At 43.1% G+C, this 22,667-nt stretch overlaps 1 protein-coding gene across 1 annotated transcript; it reads right to left on the bottom strand.

Annotated features, from left to right (window-relative positions):
- cunh6orf89 (chromosome unknown C6orf89 homolog) lies at positions 1 to 21,875 on the bottom strand. The gene is made up of 7 exons (XM_042342196.1): positions 21,556 to 21,875; positions 14,430 to 14,598; positions 4,541 to 4,698; positions 3,974 to 4,125; positions 2,445 to 2,580; positions 1,789 to 1,921; positions 1 to 1,141 (listed from the first exon to the last, which is right to left on the bottom strand). The coding sequence occupies exons 1-7, from the start codon at positions 21,829 to 21,831 to the stop codon at positions 1,059 to 1,061; spliced, it is 1,107 nt and encodes a 368-aa protein (XP_042198130.1). The 5' UTR covers positions 21,832 to 21,875; the 3' UTR covers positions 1 to 1,058.
- Positions 21,876 to 22,667: the final 792 nt, after the last annotated feature.

A 22,667-nucleotide genomic window follows, 5' to 3' on the forward strand; every position in this document is an offset into this window, starting at 1 on the left:
TAAATAATAAACTTGTTTTTAATGTAGAATTGTTGTAGGAATAAAAGGAATATCAGCCAGCTCATAATACATTTATATGTATAGGGTAGTAAAAGGAATTTTTCAAAAATTTAAAAGGAGATAAAAAGGGAAACAAAGGGAAGAGAGGGAAAATAGAATAAATTATGGCAACTCACATATATTTTATTTTGCATAAGTTGTTTAAACATTATGTAACAATTACTTTTGGATTTAAGGTCTTTGCCTGTTGAAATCAAAGGCAAGATATTGCAAAGATTCCTTTACAGATATACAAATATATTATATGTACACAAAGTAACATTTTACAAAGTTCCATTTGGAAAATATGTACATGGTTGCATGTTTAAAGTAAGTTTTTCAAACCACCATGTTCCATAGATGAGAACTCCAAGTAAAAGTCACATAACATAATTTTAAACATAATTACACGGACTGTGCTTTAAGCAAAGTAACAAGTGCTGTACCATTATCTCCTGTTTAGGGGGAGAACATATTTACAATCTATTCCCCCCCGCACATATAAAAAAAACTCAAATACCCTTTTGTTCATTGTTTTAAAATTACTATATTTTCTTCAGTTTGTCATCTAAATTAAATGACAAGTAGTAGTCATTTCTTCCTGAAAACGTTAAAGATAATTTAGCCCAGATCATGTGTCTATAATGGTGCCAATATGGTCGAATAAAAAAAAACCTAGACTTCTCACTAGCCTCAATATAAGGACATCATAGCAACCAGGTTTTTCTGCATCATCTGTAAACAAAGAGAAAGTAACAGAAAATAACAAACCCAAGAACTGGTGCAGGAACCTATATTGAGGTTATGAAATAGGCAATGGTGTCAGTTTCATTTGGGCAGTTGTGAAGTGCAACTTAAGCAGAATGTTCAAAAGGATACTGCGTCAATACAGAATCGGTCAATTTAGAATAGGTGTCTGGCCCCAAATGCGGATGCAAATAACATGGATTTTCAAAAGATGCATAGCTAACACCTGTACATGTGATGCAGTCATTTGGTATCATCAAGGGCATCTTCAGTCAGACAGATCCAATGCATACAATGACTGTTTGCTCCCCAGCTGGTGAAATGGTCATCCTCCAATACTTCGAATTCGCATAAACTGCAACAAAAAAACACATTAAATAAACACATATTATATGAAAATAGTTTTTGTATAATGATTTTTTAATTCACGTTGTACAGAAGAAAAATACTAAACTGCCTACTTTTGAAGAATGGATTTCTATTCCATAATAAAACTAAAAGGCAAGAAAAGTTACTTATAAAATGGTGATTTACTTTAATGTGGGTTTACATAGAAATGCAATATATAGAATGAGTATTAGTGTCCCAATCATATAGAAAAGGATTCAAGATGATTTTACAATCCTAAACTAAATGTTTTGCATCACACTCATGCACATACAAGCCCCAAATAAAAGAGTCATACAATCCAATGTATCCTCAGCCTATTCATTGTGCTCAATAACTTTCATCTTCAGATGAATATATGTTATAGAATGTGATGAATGCACTTTTACTGCAATTGTAAAACACATGCTTTGTAAATCAACATTGTTATTATTACCAATGTCATTGGCAAAAGTGCAAAGACCTGATAAGAAAGGTAAGTGCTGTGAGCTGGTAACTTATACTACATGCTACAGTCTTGCCCATCTGGCTTTCACTCAGTTTTAGTGAGTGAATAGGAGCTATCAAAGTCATCACGTAGACTAAAGCATAAAGAGCTAGGACATACATACGCACCAATGTCACCTTCTCCCAGCTGAACGGAAAAGGGGCCACACTTCTCAGCACATTGCTCAGAAGCATCAATATGAAGATTGAGGTTACCTCCACCCACAGAGAGCCAACTGTGTCCAACCTGAAGTTGGTGAGCCTGACAAACACAAGCGAAAAGACACGCAGCAGAATTTAACATTGGATATTCAACAACAACTTGTATTTATATAGCGCCCTTCATGCGGGGTAGCGACTTTTTCATAGTAAAGGTGCTATTTATATACTACAGATGAGGCAATATATAATACAAGCAGAAAATGATAGTAATGCAGAGCAAGTTCAATAGAACACGAAGGAGAAAGAGAAGCTACTGTTGATCTTCAGCTCCTGGTTTATAAAATTCTATAACATTTATTGCTCTGATTCCAAATCACAAATTACAAACAACAATTGTTTAATGTATTTTTTTTTGGAAACATGCCTTAATAAAGGCATTTCTTTTTTAAGCAACGCTATTTGAACCGGTTAAGAAAGTGCAAAATGGTACTGCACCACAGAATTGCTGCTTCCTCATACTCCACTGTAATAATCTACTGTAGTTGACGGATCTGGATCATTGGCTGATCTGTGTAATTTAGGTTAATCTAGACAAACAACTTAATCAAGGTTTTTCTCCTTACCAAGAGCTGAACAGCAGAACCGCGGGTTGGTGTTATTAAGCACTTCTTCAGTGAGACTTTATTTTCAAAAGGCAACAAGCTAGAGTTTGGAAAAAGTGCTCGTAAGACATGCATCCCATTTAGGTGCTGGGTTTTCCTGTAGGGAATGAAGATCGAAATTTGTTTCAACATTGTTCATGTATATAAATTCACAAATTCAGTGAGTTCTTCAATAAATGTGCTGGGATTATTCTGCAGAAGTATGGAAAATGATTTGATTAAACTCACAACAGCTTAAGTAGCACACAAATAGGGCAGCAATTATTAGAGACTGCAAGGTTCATGTCTCAGATGTTATAAAACACAGTTATTGCAATTCTAAAAGATACAAAAATAGTTTATTGTCTGGAACTTGTGCTGAGTTTCTCACAGAGCATCAGGGGTAAGACAAGGTACGGATCATACTAGCAATTGGCCTAAGAGAGGGCAGCCGAGAACATTTGTTAGAGAAGCTAGTTTGAAATCGAGGGCAGTGTTAAGCCAGGATGACTCAAGGGTCTGCACTGGGACCCCTCCTATCTTTTTTATACATTAATAATTTTGACTTGCAGACTCAGGAAGACAATTTTGCAAATGACACCAAGTTAGGTGGCCACAGATATTTAATTATATACTTTTATATTGTTACTAATTATTTTACCCATCTTAAAACAATATATTTATCAATGCAAACTGGGTAGTTAATTCGCAGCATACAAGTTATTTCCAGAGGTATAGATACAGTTAATCGTAACAATGTCCCTGATAAAACTTTAAGCTATCAATTCATTTGCATTGCACATTTGCCTGAAGCACGCCCTTGTATATACAATATTAATATTAAGGAAATAGAAAATTGAAACACCAAACCAACATCTATAGTAAACACAGGGGAGATTTACACATTAGACTGAAACATTTGATTGCTGCTAATAGCCAATACCAAATGTTACAATACCAATCATATTGTGTGGCACATCAGTTATTGCAATTCTAAAAGGTACAAAAATCTAAGTTAAACATTTTTTTCAAAACAGTTGAACTGGACATTTCTCTCCAGAGAAACTGCTCACTGCTGAATAATTAAAAAAAGCTTTAAGAGGTAACATACGTACTCAAGCAAAGTGAGTCAGAGTTTGTTTGTTTTGGCTTCATAACAAACAATGCCTAGAATATTACTTTGGGTTTAAGTATTAGAGGAAGCAGTTTCTAAAAGCTTATATAATAAAAGGGGCTGCTGACATACTTAATTAAAGAAAAACTGTTTCCAAGTATAGAGGAAATGTCTTTATCAAAATAGAATAATGTTTTAAAATAACTTTGCCACCCGTCAGTTGAAGCCGGGCGAGGATTGGCTCACTGACTTACATCTGGTCTCTATTCTCCTCTATTTCTTCAAGGTCTCCAATGTTACTTTATCTCACACACATTATTTCACTTGAAAATAATTGCTCGATGGCCAGTTGTGAACAAAGATATCCTTTATCTGGGGTCATTACATTTCATCGTACCAGTGAACAATTAGGTTGGATTCCTCTTCTGGAAAGACGTATGAGTTTTCAGTTGCTTCACTGTCAACTGCACCGTATACATCCATGAACTCCTTGTATTTGGAATGTAAGCGTTTCAGATCTTCATATGATAGTGACACCGTTGATCCACTCTACGAGCAAGAGGATGCACAGAAACTCAGTATCACACTAATTTTAGATAGAAAACATTTCCACACTAAAAAGCTGTCACTCTATTGTGTGCAACAACAACAACAAATTTACATTGGGATAGCGCCTTTCAAGTCAGGAGGACGTCCCAAGTCACTGGATAGTCAGGTCTCCGCACGCAAGCTGGTGGTTGAGATCAGGAGGGGTGGAGGGTAGGGAGGTGACTGAAGACACGATCGAAGAGGAGGGTCTTGAGAAGGGTCTTAAAGGAGGCAAGGGAGGGGGCGAGACAGAGGGACTTTGGGATGGAGTGTGCGATATATAAAGCCAGATTCTAAGAAAGCAGTATTTTTAATTTTATTCGAGAATAAGAGGTGGTGTACAATGGACACCAAAGAAAACACGGGAATACTTTACCTCAATTACAACTGGTTGTACGATTCGGTGGTTATACTTGGAGATATGCGTTAAGTCGCTCACTCGTCCGATAGTGGTCAAGGCAGCGCATTCCGTGCAGTTGGTTAGCAGCTGGGAGTATGTTCGCTTGCAACCAAAACATCCCCATTCATGAAACCCTGAAAGAAAACTGACCATAAGGGACACTGTATACAAGTTAGAGCAATCGGATACACATTGATCACTCATTCCATGATGGTTTGTGGGACGTTGCTGCGCCCAATTGGCTGCTGTGTTTCGCCCACAAAATATACAGCCAATTCACTTTATAGTATATTCTGTGAAGCGTTCTGAGACGTCTCGAAGATGCGATGAGGCGCTATATCAAATGCAAGAAATTGTGTTCCCCTGACACAAAATAATTTTTCCTTATTTAAGAATGTAATGTGGACAGTGTTAATCTGTGCATTGGGAAATAATAAATCCACAGAATATTGCCCATAATTTGCTTGGGTTATTTCGCTTGTGCTAAGCAAACCAGAACAAGAAAAAGAACCAAAGCTAGTTTTACTAGTTATTTTACCTGCTTGTTGAAGTGCCACAAAATTTATGACCTAAAACTCAGTGGTACTCAACAACAAAGTAAAATACAAATAAGTAGTCTCATTATTTAACTCCCCATTCTATAAATGAAGTAGCCACCTCCTAAAATATAAAGTACTGTTGTTGGTAAATGATGTAGAGTATCTAAAATATACACTGTGCAATTACAGCAATTCAAACACAGACAACAATAATTTGCATTTAACAACAACAAAACTAAATTTGTGTAGCATCTTTCACACTGGAGAAAATCTCAGATAAAACAAGAGCTCAAGCTGGGTGGGTGACAGGAGATGGCCAAAGGTGCTGTTTCATGAGAATAGGTTTTTCGACATTTTTTTGAAAGCAGATAGGATGGAAGCAGAAAGCAGAGGAGAGCGAGGAGGAGGGATTTAGGGTGCATTTTCTGGAGAGCAGGGGCAAAATGATTGAAAGTTTGCCACTGGACATGAGGCAGAGAGGGACAGATATATAAGCAGGACCATGGAGGCATTGACTCATGAAGATCCATACAACTTGACTCAAAGGAGAATAGGAAGCCAGTAAAGTCTGGTAAGGAGAGGGGTGATGGGAATTCTGGATGACATGAAGCTTGTGAGGGCAGAGATGGAAAGGCTGCAGGGTGTGGTAATTAATCATTTTTAGGATCAGGTACAATTAGAAATAAACACTACTGAATAATACACTGAAATTATTGGTCTCTTTCCTAAATTAATAATTAGTTATGATGACATTGCCTCCCTCTGTAATTAACTGTACATATTATCAGCTTTGGTCTGTCCGCAGAATTGTCTGGTGTCTGACTTTTGAATGCAGTTCAGGAAGAAAAATAGGATGGGCACACCCATGTCTTGAGTCATATTGTTGAGTGTTTTTAAATTACATTTCAGTTTCAAAAAGCTCATAACATCGCAGGAAAAANGTAAGTGGTGTTGAAAATTAACAAACCAGTCTGGCAGCAGATTCACTACAATTATAAGAGTTGATATATCTTTGCTCAATATCATCTGCACTTCTTATCCCTATGAAGCACCAGTCATTTTCAAACCAAGGACTGTTTGCTGTGGTGCATAATTGCCCGATCCTCCAATTTGGTTACCTCATCCATGACTGTTTGTGGGACACTGCTGTGTGCAAATTGGCTGGCACGTTTCGCCCACAAAATACAAAGTTTATCCATTTTACAATACATAATTATGTGAAGAGCTTTGAGACACCTCAATGATGTAATAAGGCACTATATTAAATGCAAGGATTATTCTTGTTAATAAGATAATTGAATCTTAGAATTTCTTTTAGGGATTATTTTCTAAAAAGACCCTTGTTTGGATTACTTGCATGACACGTCAGCACTTTGCTAACACTCCAATATAGTGCAGGGGGAATGTTGCATTGTTGGAGGTACTGACCTTTGGCTGAGATTTCAGGTGGACGTAAAAGATCACAAGGGACATTCTCCCAGTAACTTCCACCCAACAATCCTCCAGATTAAAAATTGGTTATTTATTTCATGGCTGTTTTGAGTGTCATTGCTGTGTACAAATTGGCATCTCCGTGAAACTCTGTGAAGTGCTTTGAGATATTTCCACATGATGAGGCGTTACCTCAAATACAAGGTTAATTATATATAACTAAACAATACTGAGATTATTTTGCTTTACGTACATTTTCTAAAGACTTTCTGTAACCAGAACAGGAAGCTATCAATTTTATAAGAATAAAACTCATAATAATATCTGAGGCATGGAACAATACAGATAATGCAGAATATCTACCGCTCAGAGAATTCGTAGCGGAAGGAAATGTCACTTCATAATCATAGAAAGGGTGGATGGGTTGTACAACAGATTTCCTTCACGGTGTTAAAATATTGACTATTCATAGCAAACTTAGATTAAGAGCAGAGAAAGTTAACGGAACAATGAGTCCTATTCAAAAGTAACTAAGTATGACTAAAAGTAAGATATAAGGTCATCATTGTGCTACACAATACCCAGCACTACCCTAATGAATCAGAAAGATAATCCCAGTCAAAGTTGTGAGATAGATGAAACAACTGCTCAGTATTTCTGCCTAAACATGCACCTCCGCTGAGGTCACCATTGTGGAGTCCTGTAGCTCAGTGGTTAGAACGCTCGCCTCACAAGCGAGAAGACCTGGGTTCGATTCCCGGGCAGGGTGAAACATTGGGCAAGTTTCCTTACTCCACACACCTCTGTTTACCTAGCAGTAAGTAGGAAACTGGTTGTTAGTCGATTGGCGGATCACTTTTCCAGGGATAACAATTCCTTCAAAAGTAAATTAATTAATAAATAATTTGGTCACTCAATCCATGGCTGCGTGCAGGACACTGCTGTCCACAATTGGCTGCCGAGTTTTGCTCACAAAATCTACAGTCAATTTACTTTATAGTATATTATGTGAAGCGCTTTGAGACGTCTAGAAGGTGTGATAAGGTGCCATATCAAATGCACAGATTATGTTTATTTGAAACATCAGTTTAGTTCAGTTGGTGTCACTCTTGCCTCTGGGTCAGAGGCTGTGAGTTCAAGATCAACGATGGCACATGAGCTCATAACCTCGACTGATGCTTGAAGGACAGCCACAATTGTTTATGTTAACAATCCAATAGTGAGGTTCAAAAAGGGAAGTGAGCTTATCCAGTCAAAATGTCTTTAAACATTTTTGAAACCCATTCGAACGTCACACGATTATAGCACCAAATTAAATCTATCTGCAGGTGATGCAATCTTTTCTGGATTCAATTAGAGCAGAGAGATTTTTTAAAAATGTGATAGGAAACGTTACACAGGAAGAAACATGAAATGTTACAAACTTGTTTAAAGAGGGACTCGTACAGATTTTTTAATGCAAGTTTTGGCAACAAATACAGTGAACACCCTTTCACTTGGTGGTATGTTGGAATGTAATGTCTTAATCCTTCCAATGGAACATCAGTGTCAAATTCAGAGGCTTACAATATTTCAAAATTGTTCCTTGCTGATACAGTGCTGGCAAACAGTTTCTCTCCATTCACAAGCATCAGGTTTAATATTTTGCTCTCACGGAAGTTAAAACATTTATCATAAAAAATAGTTTGCTTCAGAAATCAGAATGAACTTTGTATTTTACTTGTGTATCAATATATGGAACAAAATAAAACAATCTATTCTGCCCCACTTTCTTTATCAAAAGACTTTTAAGCTTGGTTGATTAATCTCTCTCATGCCTTCTGTTCATTCATTTCTTTTGTTTGTCTTTTCCAAGAATAGAAGCTTTTGATACTTCTTAACATCTTACAGCAAGGACAAAATGACTAATATGTACCCAAGCCCTAACTGAGCTGCATCAGTCATCCACATGAAGCGGTGGCTATTTACAATCATGCTGTTAGTTCCATTGTTCAGCTTTTTAAATAAAAAATTGAACTGAAGTCACAGCAAAAAATAGTCATTTCCACAAAGAGAAGAATAGGGAATGTGACTGCACATTGAATTCAAAAGAGCCGTGGGTGGGGTTGGGTGTAGGAAAATATTTGGTAAAAATAATCACGCAAGCGATAACAAAAAGTCTTATGTGTCACTTAGTAAATCCTGACATGTACTACAAATGCAGTGGCAAACCACTATCTTCTGAAAATCTGAACTTTATACTCATATTTGAGTAGTGAAGATGTTTAACTCTATAATTCAATGTGGCTTTGGATTATTCCGACTACAGAGATAATTCAAGACCCATCGTTTGCTACACTGATAATCATATCTAGTATTATGTTGCACAAATGAAATCTAATACAAATTACAATACAATTTTCATTCATACAGCACGTTTCATCGCAGGAGGACATCCCATGGTGTTGGACAGTTTGCAACCAAGTTGGGGGGAGGGGGGTTGGGGAAAGATGGCCGAAAACGTAGTCAAAGAGGAAGATCTTGAGGCAGATCCTGAAGGTGGCGAGTCAAAGGAAATCTAGGATGAAAATCCAGGAGTTTGTTGTGGGAAGATGTGTTGGGAGCTCGACCACTGATGACGGGACAGGGACCTTGAAACGGGTCGGAACCCGCTGAGCACAGAGAGCGCCGCGTTGGCAGGGTTTGAGGCGGTCTTACAACACAATATACATTTGTATAGCGCCTGTCACGTCAGGATGATATCCCAGGGCTTTGGCCAGCCAGGGATTTGGACCCGAGCTGGGGGTCGGGATCAGGGAAGGTGGAGGAGTGCAGGGAGAGTAGGAGGGTGGCCAAAGGCTCGGTTGTAGAGGAGGGTTTTGAGACATGCCTTGAAGGAGGCAAGGGAGGGAGCGAGGCGAAGGGAATTTGGGATGGGGGCAGAAAGGTTGAAGGCCCAGCCGCCAATGGTGGAGCGGGACAGTGGGGGACATGGAACAGGCCAGAGCCTGCTGAGAGGAATGAGCAGTCTTGGAGGCAAGATGAATACAAGACCATGGAGGGATTAAAATTGAGAGGACCAAAGATAGAGCTCTGAGGAATGCCACACGTGACAGTATGTGAGTGAGAAGCCATATTTTCTCCCACAAAATACACAGCGAATTCACTTGACAGTATATTCCGTGAAGCGCTTTGAGACATCTCGAAGACGTGATAATGCGCTATATCAAATGCAAAGATTATTACTATTCAATGCTCACCATACTCTAATGGTCACTCGACCCTGAACCACGCTCCTCTTTATACTTTGTACAGGTCAAACGAGATGCTGCCTGCCAATATTGTCTAAAGATTATGAAATGGAAATTCCCTTCACTCAAATGCTTCAGTAGTGTCACAACAAAATGTTATTGTGTGGCAGCAACAGATTACAGTGCATCGCGTGTATGTATTTACATATTGACTATTTGGAATGCTACAAAGCTAGAAAGTCAGGTTTATGATAATAATAACTTGCATTTGATACGGCGCCTTATCACGTCTTTGAGACGTCTCAAAGCGCTTCACAAAATATACTGCAAAGTGAATTGACTGTATATGTTGTGGGCAAAATGGTTTATTGGGCTTATCTGTTTAAAACTTGTTCACCATTACATTATAATGGAATTTCTTATTGTATAAAGATGAAAAGATTTTTAGCGATAGCTATTTTTAGCCATCAGCGTAAAATACGCCCTCCATTCATATCTATCTCCCACAACATTGTTGTTGCACATTTGCAAGATTTTTTTTCAGTTGGACAAAAGCATTTTAAAACACACACATTTGCTAAACAAATAATTAAACAATTAGTATTTACTGTATGCATCATTTATACCAGACAAGAAACAAAACCAGACATGTCACAGACTTTACAACTATGTTGTTCTACAACAGCAAATTTACATTTGTAAAGCGCTTTTCACAGTAGGAGGATGTCCCAAGGCATCAGGACCTGAGCATGAGGGGGCAGGGTTGGGATAAGGGAGGGCAGAAGGGGTAGGAGGGCGGCTGAAGGCACTGTCAAAAAGGAGGGTCTTGAGTTTTGCCTTGAAGGAGGCAAGGGAGGGAGCAAGGCAAATGGACTGTGGGATGGAGTTCCAAAGGGTGGGGGCAGAGAGGCTGAACGCCCGGCCACAGACGGTAGGTTGGGAGACCTGGAGCAGGCCAGAGCCTGCTGAGCGGAGGGAGTGGACGGGTTGATAGGGGATCAACAGGTCAGAGATGTAGGAGGGCCTTGAAAGTGAGGACGAGGATTTTGAATTCTATCCTCTGAGAGATGGGGAGCCAGTGGAGCCGGGCGAGGGTGATGGGGTCATAGAGACTGGAGTGGGAGAGGACACAAGCTGCAGGGTTCTGGATGATTTGCAGCTGTGGAGGGAAGAACTGGGGAGGCCAACAAGGAGGGAGCAAGTCTTGAAGTGACAAATGCGTGCATGAGGGTTTTGGTGGACTGACGGATGAGGCAGTAGTGGGAGGTGGGGGAAGGCAGAGCGGCTCATGACACAGATAAGGGGAAGAAAGTTCAGTTGAGTGTCGAACAAGGCGCCCAGGTTCCTAACTGTCTTGGTGAGGTGGAGTGTGCATCCGTGGATGCTGAAGCTGCCAGTGCCTGAGGTGCTGGTGCGAGCCGATCAAGAGGGCCTCAGTCTTGCTGACATTCAGCTGTAGAAAGTTGGCTCTCATCCAGGACTTGATGCCAGACAGACAGACAGACTGTTAGGACATCTTGGAATCGAGAATGGAGGCAGAGAGATAGAGTTGGGTGTCATCCGTGCACATGTGGAAGTTGACCCCATGTCTTCGGATGATGTCACCAAGGGGGAGCATACAGAGCTTGAAAAGGAGGGGATCAAGGACAGAACCCTGAGGAACACGAGACTGTACGAGACCTGGAAGAGAAATTGTTGGCGGAGACGGTGTGAGAGATAAGACCAGAACCATTCAAGGACAGAACCTTGATGGTTGAGAGGAGAGGAGGTGAAGGAGGATGGAGTGGCCCACGGTATCGAAGGCAATAGAGAGATTGAGCAGGACGAGGAAGCAGAGGGAGGCCTGGTCACAGATGGACAAAAACTACATTGTTCCATTCTGATTTGATATTTTTTAGTTGATGATACATGTGTTTTTTTGCTGCTATTGTGTAAAGTTTAAAAAAAAGTTTTCTGTGGTTATGAAGTAGTTCTAAAGGTTTAAAGAACTTCTGCAGTTCGGTTTGTTGCGTGACTCGTTGCATTGCAGCTAGCTTCAGCATAATGTCTCAATATTAAAAACTTTTGGCTTAAACCTTGAACTTCTTTATTGTACATGGCCAAAGAAGATTTTGAATAAACATGTACCAGAGTACACTGCGATTCTCAAAGCAATTTCTTATTGTGAGCACATACTTGGCTGTGGTTATGTGTATTCTTTCTGTGTATCCATCAGCTGCAGAGAGTTCAGACTGCGACAAATGAATTACATTCGTAGTCCAGTCTCCTGTGCGTACTCTTGTCCATCTGTTCGTTCTGAGTTAAATAACATCATCTCTCTCTATAGAATATAACTACTTAGCAAAAAATCAACAGTTGCTTCAACCTATGCAGTGTTAGTTCAACTCAAATGAAAATAGGCTCTTTTAAAGTAAAAAACAGACCACACAGGACAACATAAACTATGATGAAACTGCAAACAAAGAATAGCTGTTGCCGTGGTTATTTAAAGCTATTTAAAAAAACACATCAATGACAACAATTAAGAACGTAAGAATTGGCTAGGCGAAAGAAGACCGAGGTCCATCTAGTTTGGCTCCCACCATTCTGGCAGTCACTTGACATGTCATGTCCCGAACTATACACTGTATCCCAAGATATTATTTTCTAGCAGAAATCTATCTAATTTGTTCTTGAAACAAATGACATTTTCTGCTTAAATTAACATTTAAATAGCACCCTTGACAACAGGAGAACATCTTAAAGCAATGACGTTTGAGGAGGGGACGGGGGAATCCAGGGAACATGTTGGGTTGCAGGAGGTCACTGAGGTAGCATGGGGCGAGGCGGTGGAGGAATTTGAAGGCGAGTACACAGATTTTGGAATTGATCCACTGGGAGATAAGAGAGCCAGTGGAGCGAAGCGATGATGGGAGTAATGGGCTCACAACATCAAGTATTAATGCGTTTGATTAATCGGGTTACAGATTGTACAATGCTCTCTCAGCCATAAGTTGTCTATACACACGGAGATACGGAAGTAAAAATTGTGAATGTAATTGGCTGCTTGGGTTCCAACTCGACTTCTGGCATTCCTTGTGTTTCAAGAACCACAGCAACAAGTATTATTGGTTAATGGTTTACAATCTAGCGCTGTAAGGATATGTTCTACTAATCGTACCATCAACAGCTTGAAGCTTCATGGACAGAAGACAGCTGCAGCTCCATAACAGAGGAAAAAAGGTGAAAAGTATCCTTCGGTACCTTGTGTGACTCGTTGAAGAACTAAATCTTCAACTGGAATACATTAAATGTCTCAAAAACAACAGATGTTTTACAGTTGAACCCAAGACCTTTCAGGAGGGTTGCTTCATTAAAAAGGTGGAAAAGATTGCTCAGTGGCCCTGAGAAGATGGTGGAATCCAAGCAAAACACGTTTAAAAAGAAGTTTACAGCACTAAAGTTCACTTCCAAAATCAAATGTAACTTTGGCTTTTAATTCCTGCTTATTTTTAAGCCATCCCCCACTCCCCCATTTCATTACTCAAGACTTCAAAGGAACTTCCAACTCCAAAGCCAACCTCAAACCTTAGAGGAACTTACAAACCCAATCTTTAGAGGAACTTACAAGCCCAACCTCAAGTCTTCTGCCTGCTCTCATCAGGTTCCGTCTGACCAATTTATTATTATTATTTTGAAGGAATAATAACAATTATTCCTGGAATAATAATAATTATATCTGGACAGACAGTGCCTTGTACTACATTGTTCCATTCTGTTTTTATTTTACTATAATAAAAATATATTAAATCTGAATGGAACAATGTTGTTTAATGTACAATTCTAAAACTGGTATTTGATTTTACAGTTAAGAAAAGTCAAGGAAATCCATTACTCCAACTGCAGCAAATATGCATTCTTCTACATACACATTAACTATATTTTGCAGAAACCTTTGTGATGTGCTTCGAAACATGTGATACTTGTATTAAGTACTAAAAATCTTGCATTGATATAGCGCCTTATCACGTCTTCGAGACTTCTCAAAGCGCTTCGCAGAATATATGGCAAAGTGTATTGACTGTATATTTTGTGGGCCAAACGCGGCAGCCAATTACGTACAGAAGTGTCCCACAAACAGTCGTGGCAAGAGTGACCAAATTATTATTTTTTTTGAAGGATTTATTACTCCCAGAAAAGCGATCTGCCAATCGATTAACAACTGGGTTCCTACTTACTGCTAGATGATCAGAGGCGCGTGGAGTAAGGAAACTTGCCCAATGTTTCACCCTGACGGGGAATCAAACCCAGGTCTCTTGCTTGCAAGGTTATGATAATTATTATTATTCATATTATTATTACAATAACAATAACATTTCAACACTTGTCTCATACTGCCACCTGCTTGAGTTTCAGCCTCCTTTAACATTTGGCTAATTTTTCCAAGATTAGAATGAGGGTTCTAAATGACTAACTCTTAGAAATGGACATCTTAAAATCTCTAGTTCAACACATCTCCGCTTCGCAAATTTAGACATGATCAAAATACACTTCCCACCTTGTGCAGAGAAAATCCCCAAATCTGAAAAGTTTCAATACAAACACTTGCTTACGACCTCCCGATATTCATCAAGTCCTTTGTGATTTTCAACTCAGGAACCTGTAAGTTTTCAAAGGCCATCTTACCTTCTAGATTGTACTTTTTGGCAATTGGGAGGCAAAAGAGACGGATATGGCCAATGATTGGACATCGCCAGTTTTGGGTTTCTGCTACCGCGTGCTGGTAATGCGATCTACCGTATGGGCTGATGAAGGAGTAGGCAGTCAACAGGAGAAGCCCCAGTGCAACCACAATCTATCAGAAGAAAAGAACAGAACATTATAGTATAATGAGTATGGCATATATAAAAACATCTATCTCTGGAATTTCCGTGTGTAGGTGGGATGCATTAAGTTCTCAGTTTGGCTTGGATACTCGTAAGCATGGTGATGGGTCTTGGCATGTTTCAGACCAGATCAGGTTCAAGCTGACATTCTGGGAGGGAGGGAAAAATATACTCAATACTTTTTATGTATTCACTATCTCATCATTATAGTACCTGAGTTCACCATGTTCAGAAGTTTGCTATTTGCCTGTTCAGGTGGACGTTAAAGATCCAATGGCACTATTTGAAAAGAGAAGGTTTCTCTCTTCAGGTGTCCTGGCCAATAAATCCCCTAAATAAAATTGGTTACTCACTCCATGGATGTTTGTGGGACATTGCTGTGCGCAACTGGCTGCTGGGTTTTCGCCCACCAAATATAGTCACTCCGCTTTACAATGTATCCTGTGAAGTGCTTTGAGACATTTCAACGACGTGATAAGGTGCTATATCAAATGCAAGGATTATTATTATCATCATCACCCAGGTTTTTGAATCATCAAAAAGAAAAATGTATTTTAAACTTATAAATAGTGGTGATAACTTTGGCAGAACGGCAAACATCTCCTGAATTCTCTATGTGGCAAACTGCCTGTCTCTATCAAGGACACAGGAGGAAGTGAAATTACTGTAAATTAAGCAGGTTAAAAACAGGATGTACCTTTGTATCCTCAAGAGCAAGCTAAAGTGTAGCATTGGAACAAACTGAAGGAAGGGGATAGCTTTACTGGATACTAATGCGTTTTGCGCGTTGGACCTGTGAAGAGCCACAGTAACAGGAATATTCAAAGAAAGTGATATAGAAGAGGCAAATGCTAATTATACATCCATCCAAATTGATAATCATCATAGCCATATACAGTAAATGATGCTAGAAAGAAGAGTGAAGGTACAGTAGGTAGTATTTTACAAAGCCAGACAGGTATCAACCAGGCTCAGTTAGTAGCACTATCTCCTCCGAGTCAGAAGGCTGTGATTCCAAGCCCTATGAACTCATACAGTCTAGGTTGACAGCGCCCAGAGCATGATGAGCACCGCATTATCAGGAGTCAGAACTGAGGTCTTGTCCGTGTCTGTTCAGGTGACAGTATTTGAAAAGAGAAGGGAATTTCTCCCACTGTTCCAGCTACAATCCCCAAATAACAATCGATCATTCACTCCATGGCTGTTTATAAGGCAACAGGTGCATTATTTCCTTTTACGATTATTTTGGTGCTAGAGATTCTCTGTAATTACTCCTCGGAGCACAGTTTCAGAAAGTCCATTGTCGTCCTGTTGCTGGCTTACTAAAAAGGTGGTTACTATTACTAGTGTGATTATGATATAATTCCTACAATATACAGCAAAAGTTCAGCTGAACTCCAATTTCTTAGCATTGTCTGCCCTCCAGTGGCTTTAGCTTGCCTCTACAATTTAGTGTCGTGCTTTGCGTCTCTCACAGCCTTGCATCCCATTCTATTGCAACACATGCTTCGGGATAATAATATACTCCAAAATAGTCTTTTACTCTTCACTATAAGCTGCAGTACAATATGCAGTAGAATATGGCGCTTCATGCCTCATTACTACAGGACAGTGCTTTGATAAAATAGTGAACCCCAATGAGTGCTGTGCCATGTTATGCTTTTTTAAAATAAATTAATATAGTATAATAATGCTTTATTAATAATTAATTAATAATGAATAATGCTATGGTATAATAGAAGCAACAACCATTTGTACAATGCCCCTCACGCAGGGGCAGTTTTGTATTATGTGCTGCTTTGTTCCGCTTTCAGTCTCCTACAAAACAGAATTTTGTTCCTCTTTCATTGTACAGTATTACCAAAGCACAGAAGGAGCAATCCACAATCGTGCTTATTTTGCATTTAATTAAATATCAACTACATGTATAAATAGATTGTTGCATTTGATATAGCACCTGTTACATCTGGAGGATGTTTCAAAGCACTTCAATGGATTTACTGTAAAGTATATTTTTGGTAAAGTGGATCAGATTGTATATTTTATAGTCAAACATGGCAGCCTCCAATATATTGGGGAGTACCCCCAATATTACTTGCAGTACTAGTAGTGCTCAGAGACGCTACCCCGTGTGAAGAGTGCTAAGCTATAAATCCAACTATTGTTGTGGACAAGATCATACGCTCTAACTAGTATTAATAATAATCCTTGTATTTGATATAACACCTTATTACATCCTCGAGACGTCTCAAAGCACTTCACAGAACATACTGTAAAGTGAATTGACTGCGTATTTTGTGGGCGAAATGTAGCAAGAGAACCGACAGGACAGCCAGGACCACTAAGGCTTTGGCTTATGGCGTTAATTGTAAAGAATTCCTGCACTTCTTTCCATGACTGAATCTGCCACCTCAAAATCCAGCCAATGAGCCAGGTTGGCTGGTTTGTCATTGACAGTGCTCTGGACTGGTGCGCTTCAAACATTCTGTTGCCAAACACATCACATTTAAACCAGCTCATCTCTAAGGAGATCTTGCTCACTTCTTTGGAGAATCATTGTTAGCCGATGTGCCATTATTAATAAGAGTCCTCGGGACGTCCTCCCAATGTGAAAGGCGCTATACAAATGTAATTTTGTTGTTGTTGTAGTCACTGTTAATATGTTGGGGTCAGGAAGTTGTAGGTGTCAGAATTAGTCTGTGAGTTCAAACCCTACTTCGGGGGTTTGTAATCTAGGCCGACACTCTTGTGCAATGCTGCATTGCTGAGTGGGGAGGGGAGGGCCACATTGTCGGATGCCCCATCCTTTGGATGACACATTAAACTGAGGTTCCATCTACCTGTCCGGGCAGACATTACAGATTCCATTCTCTCGGCGTCCCAGCCAAATAAAAATTGGTTCATTCACTTGAAGGCTAGTGTTATTTTGGGGGTGGGGGGAAGGGGATCAATGGCCTATAAATACACTATTCATTATGAAAGGATTAGAGTATAAGAGTAGGGAAGTCTTGCTGCAACTGTATAGGACCCTGGTGAGACCACACCTGGAATACTGTGGCAGTTTTGGTCTCCTTATTTAAGGAAGGATGTACTTGCCTTGGAGGGGGTGCAGCGTAGGTTTACTGGGTTAGTACCAAGGATGAAGGGGATGAGTTACGAGGATAGGCTGACCAATTTGGGCCTATATTCTCTAGAATATAGAAGAATAAGAGGGGATCTTATAGAAACCTATAAGATCATCAAAGGGCATGATAGAGTAGATAGTAGGAGATTGTTTCCCCTGGTTGGAGAAACTAAAACCAGGGGTCACAACCTTAAAATCAGAGGCCACTCGCACTGAGTTGAGGAAGAACTTCTTCACTCAAAGGGTGGTGAATGTATGGAACTCACTACCCCAAAGGGCTGTTGACGCTCAGTCCTTGAACATATTCAAGACTGAGATAAATAGATTTCTTATTGCAAAAGGGATATGGGGATAAGGCAGGGTCAGGTTATTAGCTGGAGTTAATTAGAAGATCAGCCATGATTGAACGGCGGGGCAGAGGCTCGAAGGGCCGAATGGCCTACTCCTGCTCCTACATGTTATGTTACACAATCCAGTCCACTCCTTAGTAAACCCTGTGTCTTGACAATGTGGCTGTGTTAGAATATACACTTTTTGTATACTGCTAGAATCATAATAGATGTTGTGAATGGGTTAACTTTTAAGTTAAGTGTGAGGGACAACTGGACTGACAGTCATGGGATAGGACTCATCTGGTTTTCTCTGTTTTTGAAAGAATAACAGACAGGGGCAGGGGGTCACCTCTTATCAGTAAATGACAACAAGCCCACAGAGATAACGGTCCAAGGTACCAGTCGACACAGGATCTCGACTGAGCAATAGGTCGCTAGATTCTGACAGGGCCAACCGACAGAGGGCAACCCTCAAGAATAGCAATTAATGAACAAGTTGCTTAAACTAGAGGGCCTCGGTACCATCCCGGGATACTGATAAGAAATAATCAGTCACTTAAAAGGAATGTACTAATGATCCCACACCACAAAATAATGAGCACCAGATACAGTCCTAAACTGATCAATCTTCTATCTTAGACAATTAGATCAGATAACAGAGGTCTTAAGGTCAATGTGTATGTGGGCTGAGGCACGTATACCCCATGAGGTGCTCACGTACACCCAGCATGATTTCGACCAAGTGATCTCATGTCCGCACCATGATTGGATGAACATTGGTATAAGAGTTCCGTTAACTTTGTGTACGGTGCCGTCTCGGGTCGTGGAGACAAGGATACAGGAGATGGAGCCGTCCCGGGTCGTGGAGACAAGGATACGGGAGATGGAGCCGTCCCGGGTCGTGGAGACAAGGACAAGCGATGGAGCCGTCTCGGGTCGTGGAGACAAGGATACGGGAGATGGAGCCGTCCCGGGTCGTGGAGACAAGGATACAGGAGATGGAGCCGTCTCGGGTCGTGGAGACAAGGATACAGGAGATGGAGCCACCCCGGGCTGCGGAGACAAGGGTACGGGAGATGGAAGACTGAGAGCTGGAAACACTAAGACTGAGGATATCAGATGGAAGATTGAAAGCTGTAAGCAAGAAGACTGAAAGCATGAAGAATCAAACTTGTGTGCTGGAAAGACACAGTGTTGAACTCTTGAACTCGAGATATCTATAGTGGTGTTATTCTGTTATAAGATCTGTTGATTGTACCGGCCTTTGGTCTGACCCATCGGGATATTGGGGAATAACGAACGAATAATAATAAAACAGTCTGAAATCTGGTTAGAGGAAGTAGCGTTATTTCCTTACAGATTTTATTTCCTAACAGCTGGTGGAAGCAGAAAAATTCTATTCTTTCAAAAGCAAATTAGGTTTCGTTTAGGAACTAATATCCTGGGATCCACACACACACACACACGCTTCTGCTTTACCCAGCAGTAAGTCGGAAACCCGGTTATTAAGTCTATTGGCGGTTCACTTTTCAGGAGTAAATAATCCCTTCCCCTACCAAAAAAAGAAGTCCATGACTGTTTGTCGGTCACTGCTGTGCGCAATTGGCTGCCGCGTTTCGTCCACAAAATAATAATAATAAGCCTTGCATTTGATATAGCGCCTTATCATACCGTTGAGACACCTCAATGGGCTTCACAGGATATAGTGTAAAGTGAATTGACTGTTTATTTTGTGGGCAAAAAATATATACAGTCGATTCACTTCACTTACACAGTCGTATCCCGTGAAGCCCTACGAGACATCTTGATGGCATTATAAGGCACTCGAGCAAACGCAAGGATTATTATTGATTATAATTCCTATTGAAAAATGAATAACCAGGTTCAGACCCCCACTCTGAGCGGCCCCTCCCCCTCTCTGAGCGGCCCCTCCCCCTCTCTGAGCGGCCCCTCCCCCTCTCTGAGCGGCGGAACCCCCCCTCCCCTCCTTCCTCTGAACCCTCCCCCCCCCCTCTGAGCAGCCCCCACTCTCTGAGCCCCTCCCCCACTCTCTGAGCCCCCTCCCCCCACTCTCTGAGCCCCTCCCCCACTCTCTGAGCCCCCTCCCCCCACTCTCTGAGCCCCTCCCCCACTCTCTGAGCCCCCTCCCCCACTCTCTGAGCCCCTCCCCCCACTCTCTGAGCCCCCTCCCCCCACTCTCTGAGCCCCCTCCCCCACTCTCTGAGCCCCCTCCCCCCACTCTCTGAGCCCCCTCCCCCACTCTCTGAGCCCCTCCCCCACTCTCTGAGCCCCCCCCACTCTCTGAGCCCCCCCCCCCACTCTCTGAGCCCCCCCCCCCACTCTCTGAGCCCCCCCTTACTCTCTGAGCCCCCCTACTCTCTGAGCCCCCCCCACTCTCTGAGCCCCCCCCACTCTCTGAGACTCCCCCCACTCTCTGAGACTCCCCCTCTGAGCCCCCCCCACCCTCTGAGCCCCCCCCCACTCTCTGAGACTCCCCCCCTCTCTCTGAGCCCCCCCCCCCACTCTCTGAGACCCCCCCACTCTCTGAGACCCCCCCCACTCTCTGAGACCCCCCCCACTCTCTGAGACCCCCCCCCACTCTCTGAGCCGCCCCCCCACTCTCTGAGCCGCCCCCCCACTCTCTGAGCCGCCCCCCCCACTCTCTGAGCCGCCCCCCACTCTCTGAGCCGCCCCCCCCACTCTCTGAGCCCCCCCCCACACTCTCTGAGCCCCCCCCACTCTCTGAGCCCCCCCACTCTCTGAGCCCCCCCACCCTCTGAGACTCCCCCCTCTCTGAGCCCCCCCCTCTCTGAGACTCCCCCTCTGAGCCCCCCCCACTCTCTGAGCCCCCCCCCACTCTCTGAGACTCCCCCTCTGAGCCCCCCCACTCTCTGAGCCCCCCCCCCCACTCTCTGAGCCCCCCCCCACTCTCTGAGACTCCCCCTCTGAGCCCCCCCCCACTCTCTGAGCCCCCCCCTCTCTGAGACTCCCCCTCTGAGCCCCCCCACTCTCTGAGCCCCCCCCTCTCTCTGAGCCCCCCCCTCTCTCTGAGCCCCCCCCTCTCTCTCTGAGCCCCCCCCACTCTGAGACTCCCCCCCCCACTCTCTGAGCCCCCCACTCTCTCTGAGCCCCCCCCCACTCTCTGAGCCCCCCCCCACTCTCTGAGCCTCCCCCTCTGAGCCCCCCCCACTCTCTGAGCCCCCCCCACTCTCTGAGCCCCCCACTCTCTGAGCCCCCCCCACTCTCTGAGCCCCCCCACTCTCTCTGAGCCCCCCCCCACTCTCTGAGCCCCCCCCCTCTCTCTGAGCCCCCCCACTCTCTGAGACTCCCCCCACTCTCTCTGAGCCCCCCCCCGCTCTCTGAGCCCCCCCCACTCTCTCTGAGCCCCCCCCCCCACTCTCTGAGCCCCCCCCCACTCTGAGACTCCCCCTCTGAGCCCCCCCTCCCCCTCTCTCTCAGTGTCCGGCTACCTTGGCCGCCGTCAGGAGCCTGGGGTGCCGCGGCGCCTCCCGCTGCGGCTCGTTGGTCTCCAGGATGTGGACGATGAAGTTCTCGATGTCGCCCTGGGACATGCCATACCTCTCCCCGGACCGGCGGAGCACCTCCACACTGTCGGCCAGTCTGTCATAGATGCACTGCTCACTGGAGGCGGCGCCCATCTTCCGCCATCGCCCGCCCGGTCCGCACGGCCTCGCGCTCCGCCTCGCACACAGCGCGCACTTTCGACACTCAGCCCAGACCATCATATCTGACTGACTCCCCCCCTCCTCTCTCTCTCTCTCTGCCCCCACCCCTCCTCCTCCTCTTTCTTCCCCCCTTCTCTCTCTCTCTGCCCCCACTCCTCCTCCTCTTTCTTCCCCCCTTCTCTCTCTCTCTGCCCCCACCCCTCCTCCTCCTCTTTCTCCCCCCCCTTCTCTCCCCCCTTCTCTCTCTTCCCCCCCTCCTCCACCACTTTCTCCCCTCTCTCTCTGTCCCCCTCTCCACTTTCTCTCCCCCATCTTTCTCCTCCACTTTCTCCTCCCCCCCTTTTGCCCCCCCCTCCCTCCCTCCCTGCCCCAGTACATCAAGTAATGCAAATAACTGCCCCCTTCCCCCCCCCCATCACCACCTCTTTCTCACACCCACACACAGCACAAGATATGCTGCAAAACAAAACCACTCGCCCTTTAAAAGTAAGGCATATTATTTAATTACTCCAAAATCAGCCCCTCATTCAAATAAAGGAAAATAATCTGCACCACTCCCTCCCTCCCCCCCATACCACCCCTCTCCAGCACAGGACACACTGCAACTACTCACCCTTGACAAGTGATGCACGTGTATCCCGACCTACCCATTGCCCCCTCATGTAAATGAGGACCAATCATTGCCCCCCCCCTCCTCCCCACCCCTCCCCAGCACACTGACCACTGCAGACCACCCTCCTCCTCCTCCTCCTCCTGAAATAGTATCTCAACAGCATCATCATCATTTATTATTATTATTATTTTTTAAAAAAAAATCTTTTGGAAGTAAATATCTGCCAAACCATTCTATCTCCCCACTGCACTGATAACCCCAATGAGAGAGAGAGAGGGTGGGG

Source organism: Callorhinchus milii, unplaced genomic scaffold (assembly GCF_018977255.1).
Source record: "Callorhinchus milii isolate IMCB2004 unplaced genomic scaffold, IMCB_Cmil_1.0 Scaffold19, whole genome shotgun sequence".
Lineage (NCBI taxonomy): Eukaryota > Metazoa > Chordata > Chondrichthyes > Chimaeriformes > Callorhinchidae > Callorhinchus > Callorhinchus milii.

Excerpts from the sequence above, each read along its gene's own strand:
- cunh6orf89 (XM_042342196.1), bottom strand. The coding sequence starts at position 21,831 with ATGATGGTCTGGGCTGAGTGTCGAAAGTGCGCGCTGTGTGCGAGGCGG. Across the intron at positions 4,699-14,429 it reads CAAAAAGTACAATCTAGAAG|GGTTTCATGAATGGGGATGT; the intron begins GTAAGATGGCCT and ends GTTTTCTTTCAG. Across the intron at positions 4,126-4,540 it reads TACAACCAGTTGTAATTGAG|AGTGGATCAACGGTGTCACT; the intron begins GTAAAGTATTCC and ends TCTTGCTCGTAG.